This window comes from Orycteropus afer, unplaced genomic scaffold, assembly GCF_000298275.1.
Source record: "Orycteropus afer afer isolate SDZICR_OR568_19922 unplaced genomic scaffold, OryAfe1.0 scaffold00990, whole genome shotgun sequence".
Taxonomy (NCBI): domain Eukaryota; kingdom Metazoa; phylum Chordata; class Mammalia; order Tubulidentata; family Orycteropodidae; genus Orycteropus; species Orycteropus afer.
Genome location: NW_006922577.1, coordinates 278,209 through 284,560, shown reverse-complemented (window position 1 = coordinate 284,560; position 6,352 = coordinate 278,209). Strand labels below are relative to the sequence as shown.

At 37.3% G+C, this 6,352-nt stretch overlaps 1 protein-coding gene across 1 annotated transcript in view; it reads left to right on the top strand.

Moving 5' to 3' along the window:
• The window catches only part of LOC103212514 (zinc finger X-chromosomal protein-like), a 55,973-nt gene that overhangs the window by 45,129 nt on the left and 4,492 nt on the right, over nt 1-6,352 (top strand). The window contains 2 exon segments of the mRNA XM_007958482.2: nt 5,723-5,872; nt 6,093-6,236. Coding sequence (XP_007956673.2) covers nt 5,723-5,872; nt 6,093-6,236 — 294 coding nt within the window.

Sequence of the window (6,352 nt, the reverse complement as noted above, 5' to 3'; positions counted from 1 at the left end):
ATTGGTTTCCCTTTTCTTTGTTGAAGAGGGTCTGTGCAGTCCTTCTGCCTAGTCCGCCATCTTGCCGGAACCTCTCTTCCGACAAATCTTTGACAATTCTCTCTGTGGTTTTATTTTTCACTTACTCTTCTGGCATTCTGAGTACATGTAAGTTATTCCTCTTGATCGTATACCCCATAAGTCTTAGGCTTTCTTTTTTTCATTCTTTTTTCTGATTGTTCCCTTAACATACCAGTATTGACAGATTCATCTTGTATCTTTCTAATTCTGTCTTCCATTGATTCAGTTGTACTCCTTTGCCCTATCAATATGTTATCTATTTCTGAAATCTTAGTATTCTGGATTTCTATTTGTTGTTTTTGTATAAACCAAAAAACCAAACCCACTTCCACCAAGTCAATTCTGACTCATAGTGACCTTTTAGGACAGAGTAGAGCTGCCCCATAGGGTTTCCAAGGCTTTAAATCTTTACAGAATAGACTGCCTTATCTTTCTCCCTTAGAGCATCTGGTGGGTTCGAACCACTGACCTTTTGGTTAGTGGCCGAACACGTTAGCCTCTAAACCACCAAAAAACCAAACTCACTGCCATCGAGTTGAATCTGACTCATAGGGACCCTCATTGGGTTTCTGAAGCTGTGAATCTTTATGGAAGTAGATCACACCATCTTCCTTTTGTGGAGCAGCTGGTGGGTTTGAACTGCTGACCTTCTGGTTAGCAGCCAGATGCCTTATCCACGATGCCACCAGAGCTCCTTAGTAAACCACCAGAACTCCTGTTTTTGTATAGTTTTTAATTTTTCATTTATTTTGTCAGTTTCTTCTTGCATTGTTTTCCTAAATTCTTTTGGAGTTTTGTGTTTTCCTTAATTTTGTCCGTTTTTTCCTTGATCTCGCAATCCATTGAAGGTACCTTAGTATAATTCTTTTGAATTCCTTATTAGTTAATTTCAATGCCACTTCTTCAGGGAGGTTTTCTGGGTCTGTATTTTGGTCCCTTGTTTGTACTGCTTTTCTTGCTGCTTTGTGTGAACTGGGATTGTCAGTCATTTGTCTCTGGGACATCGTGATGCTCTTGTATTTGTATTTAATTGGTGATTGTATGCTATAGTGATTTTCCAGTCATTATTATTATTATTATTATTATTATTATATTGTTTTGATACATATGTGAGTGAGTAAGGCTGGAGTACTACTCTGTTTGCTAGTTTGGCAGCACTTAGGCACTCACCACCTGTCTCCTGGTGGGTGTGATAGAGGATGAGACTGTATGCACAGTTTGCTGTTTGCTGTTCATGTACAGCAGTTGAGGGCTGGTTGAGCTGGTATTGGCTGTCATGTATGTTTGATCAGTTGGTGCAGAAGCAGGTGGTGGCCCTCGCCCAGTGTATGGGGCTGTAGGAGGTATAGATATGGTTGAGTTATATGGTTGCTTTCTGGTCACTTGTGTGGGTTCCTGTGCAGTCCTCAGCAAGTGGAACTGATTATCAGGTTGCTGCCTGCATTGGAATCCTCCTTGCAGATATTCAGAATGGCCACCCCTTCAGGCCAGTCAGCATTCCAGAGCTCCCTTTATCTCTTAACTTGCTGTTTTTGTTCTTTTTCTTTTACTGGTCAATATTTAACCCACTTTATCTTTCCCTTCAAAACTCAGGGTTCCAGGATTGTCATCTGTATCTGTTTCAATTGGTTTCTCATTTCTTTCTTGTAGAGTGTCTGGGTAGCTTGTCTGCCTATTCCTCCATCTTGCCGGAAGTCCCTGGCTGTTGGAATTTTGATGGGGATTCCACTGAATTTATAGTTTGAGATCTTGACAGTATTAACTAACCCATGAACATAAAATGTCCCTCCATTTATTAGGTTATCTTTAATTTCTTGGAAAAAAAAAAAAAAAAACCTAATGGTCATTGAGTCGTTTCAGACTCATAGCGACCCCTATTGGGTTTCCAAGGCTGTAAATATTTACAGAAGTAGATCACCCAGCCTTCCTTCTGCAGAAAAGCTGGTGGATTTGAAGCACTGACCTTCTGGTTAGCAGTCAAGTGCCTTATCAAGGTCTTTCACCTTCCTGGTTAAATTTATTTCTAGGTACTTTATTCGTTTAAATGCTATTGTAAATGGAATTGTTTCCTTGGTATTTTTTGCTGATGTCTAGAAATCTGGCTAATTTTGTTTGTTGACCTTTTATCCTGCCACTCTCACATCCTGAATTTATTTATTAGCTTTAATAGTTTAATAGTTTTCCTGTGGAACATTTGGTGGTTGGTGTCCCCCCTCCCCCCAGTACATTGGATAATGTGATTTGTGGAAAGGGACAATTTAACTTCCTTTTTCCTGATTTGGATACCTTTTATGACTTTTTCTTGTCTAATTGCTTTGGCTTGGACTTCTAGTACAGTGTTGAAGGGCAATGGTAAAAATGAGTATCCTTGTTTTGCTCCTGATCAACAATGTTAAAAATACATATTTTATTTTGAATCCAAATATAAAATATAGTTTGCCACTTAATGACATTACATGTCAGAAAGAGACAAAACTGCCCAGAGATTGGAATTCTTGCACCTTGCATTTGAAGTGAACTGATTAAATTTTAGAGTTTTGTGTTGGCAAATGACAAAATAAAATGAAGGTTTCAGAATGCTATTTGTAAGCATTTCTCTGCAAGTAATTTGTTTGGGATATAGATGGTCTTGATTCATGAAAGTCAGAAGTCAAACTGTATAAATTGTCACTATAATTTTGCTTGCTAATGTTGGCTTTTGAATTAACTACATTCATCTTGATGTTTTATGTACGAATTTTTATTAGATAAATGCAATTTTTAGATCTGCATGACAGGAATTTGCAGGTGTATAATTTCAAAGGTGTCAGAATCTGAGTTCTGTCTTTACCAGTGGCTTATGTTGTTGTTGTTGTTATGTGCCGTCGAGTCGGCCCCGACTCATAGCGACCCCTCCTTGGGTTTCCGAGGCAGTATCACTACGGAAGTAGGATTGTCCAACCTTCCTTCTGAGGAGTGGCTGGTGGGTTTGAACCACCAGCCGTCTGGTTAGCAGGCAAGTGTCTTAGCCACTATGCTAGCAGAGCTCCCACCAGTGGCTTATAATGGATGTAAATTACATGAAAAATAACTGAATTTCAAACTTTATGGTGATCAAAACCACCACTACCACATGGTTGCACCTGGTGAATGTAATTAATGTTACTGAATTGTACACTTAAAAATGGTAAAATTTTTTGTAAAATATATTTTACTGCAATTAAAAAAAAAAATTTTTTTAAGCCACCACTGCAGCCTTAGATTGTGAAAATGACAATGGCTTAGAAAGCATCTTTAGGCAGTTATTATGTTTATTCATTATTTTTCCCCCCAGAAAGCCATCATTGCCTCTAACAATTTAAACTTTATGAAATACATTCTCCAAACCCCAGAGGTTGACACACTCTAAATGGGAGTCACATGGATTGGGATTTTGAATTCTCTGTGCCTCCAGATAAGTTGCTCAACCTCTCTAAACTTCAGTTTGCTCTATTGTGAAATGTAGATGATACCGTACCACTTAATATGTGGTGGTGGTGGTTGTTGTTATGTGCTGTTGAGTTGGACCTGACTCACAGCGACCCCTCTTGGTTTTCTGAGGCGGTATCACTACAGAAGTAGATTGCCCAACCTTCCTTCCAAGGAATGGCTCGTGGGTTTGAACCGCCAGCCTTCTGGTTAGCAGTCAAATGCTTAATGCACTACACTACCAGAGTTCCCTAATATGCTGTAGCTGTCATTAATACACTTTAAAATAATCATTTGTTTATTTGCTGCTTTTCCACTAGTCTTTTAATTTCTCGAGTTCATGACTTTTTCATATTTGTGTCTCTAATACCTAGTCCAGAATCCAGTATATAGTTATAAATCATTGTTGTTGAATTCAGTAGGACCTGAAATGTCCAACCAAATGGCAAAGAGATTATAGCCAACAAGGGGCATACCAGAAAGGCAGTTCAAAGGGAAAAAGGGTGACGAAAAAGCTTGATAGGGGCATTGAAAATAAGCTTCTTTTGGGCCTCGATCCTACTCCTCACTGCGTGGCCTTCAGGTTTGCCAGATAGGCCAGCTGAACAGAGAGAGAACATTCCTTCTGTGTTTCTTGAATGGGCTCAACATCGGTAAATCTGACTTTTGTGATAAATTGTAGTATAACTATTAGCTAGATTGCTAAGTTTTTATAGTCTTTGCCACACTTACTATTGTGCTATAGATAGCAGTGGCTAACCACAAGCAAATGTAATATAAGGTTATATTAAGTGAGCATTATATTTTTGGTATTTATTCAAATGCAGTCTTTTTTCAAAGACAGTTTTCTTGGGTATTTTTAATCTTTTATTTTCTATCGCCTAGGTATAATGCCACCCTTACTTCCTTGATTGCTTTTATAAATTGTAATGTTTGTTGTATATCCTCTGAGTCTCTGCTACTGAAAAATCGTGTGTATCTCTGTTGTTAAGGGTGACTTCTTTTTTTTTTTTAACATAAAAACAGGAGGAGGGCAATGGGACATAGGAAAATATGTGTGAATTTACAAATCCTATGTTTGCCAACAAGGACCTAACTAAGCTCACTATTGTTGTGAACCAAAGTATGTGTGTGTGTGTATTACATATCACGTGTGTAGTTTTGTGTGTGTTTAGTTTTAAATATAAACAGATTGAATTAGACTTTACAGTGACCATCTTATTGCAGTGTACCTTTCTTGTGATTGTATTTTAATTATTTTCAAAGATACTATTCTAGTGGAAATAGATTTGATCAAATAATATTCAAGAGTAGTGACCATGAAATAGTGCTTATAAAAATATTTATATTAAGACCTGTGTTTCCTGATTTTACTAGTAGGATGTTCTTCCAGCATTTTCACTTTAAAATATTTTAAGAATATCTTTAATATTACTATATTAAAGATGCTTTTACATTATGGATTAGCAAAAACTAAACTTCATTAGTTTTGTAGACTACTGGGGTTTTTTCTATGTGGAATACTTTTTACCTTAATAATGATCTCATTTTTAGAAGTCTTTAGGAATGTATTTATTAAGTCTTACTTCTGTTTGTCTAGGTAATATTTACCAATTTTATGTGAATCAGGTTAGAGATTATATTTATAAAAAGGACTTGAGAGACCAGAAGAACTAGAAGGTACTTGCTGTGACTGCTGACTGCTGTGGAAGAGATCACAATAGAAGGTCCTGGGTAGAGTGCGAGAAAATGTAGAACAAGACTCAAAGTCATCAAAAAGACGAGGCTTACTGGTCTTATAGAGACTGGTGGAACCCCTGAGACTGTGGCTCTTAGTCACCCTTCAGGCCTGGAACTAAATTTAACCCAGTGGCTCAACTTTCAGCCAAACATGCCTACAAGGTGTAACAACAGGGAAATATGCATCCCTTAGAATAGGAAACCATAGTAGATCAAAAGGACGGCACTTGCCCAGGGATAAAGCTCAGAAAGCAGGTAGGGAAACAATAAACAGGGAGGAAGTGGGAAGAATGCTGTTACATTGTGAGAATTGCAATCAGTGTCACACACACAAAAAAAGTATATGAATTGTTGAATGGAACACCAATTTATTCTGTAAACTTTCACCCAAATGACAATAAAAAGTTTTTTAAATGATAACATTTTATGTGAGTATATGCTATTGTTATTTCTGATGTATTTCCTGCCTTTTTAGTGGATGATGCTGGCAAAATAGAACATGATGGTTCCTCTGGAATGACCATGGATGTGGAGTCAGAAATTGATCCTTGTAAAGTTGATGGCACTTGTCCTGAAGTCATCAAGGTGTACATATTCAAAGCTGACCCTGGGGAGGATGACTTAGGTAAGAGGAAACCTTCAGCTCATTATACATCTTGATCCATATTCTTCAACCTGATCACTTTTGAGTTACTTAGACTGAAAACATTTGAAATCTTTTCTGAAGATAACTTTCAAAAAGGAATTCCAATGTAGTAACATAAAAGTATGTAGAAAGTAATAAATGGAACAGGTGGAAATAAAGTTTTCAAATAAATTCTTGGAGCTGTCATCTTCCCTGATAGGTGGAACAGTAGACATTGTGGAGAGTGAGCCTGAGAATGATCATGGAGTTGAACTACTTGATCAGAACAGCAGTATTCGTGTTCCAAGGGAAAAGATGGTGTATATGACTGTAAATGACTCTCAGCAAGAAGATGAAGATTTAAGTAAGTAGGTGGCCTTTTTGTGGGAGAAAAAGCTCTTGTTTTTTTTTGTTTGTTTGTTTTGTTTTGTTTTTTGTTTTAAATGCAGCTGGTATTTGAAGGAAACAAGTAGCCCTATT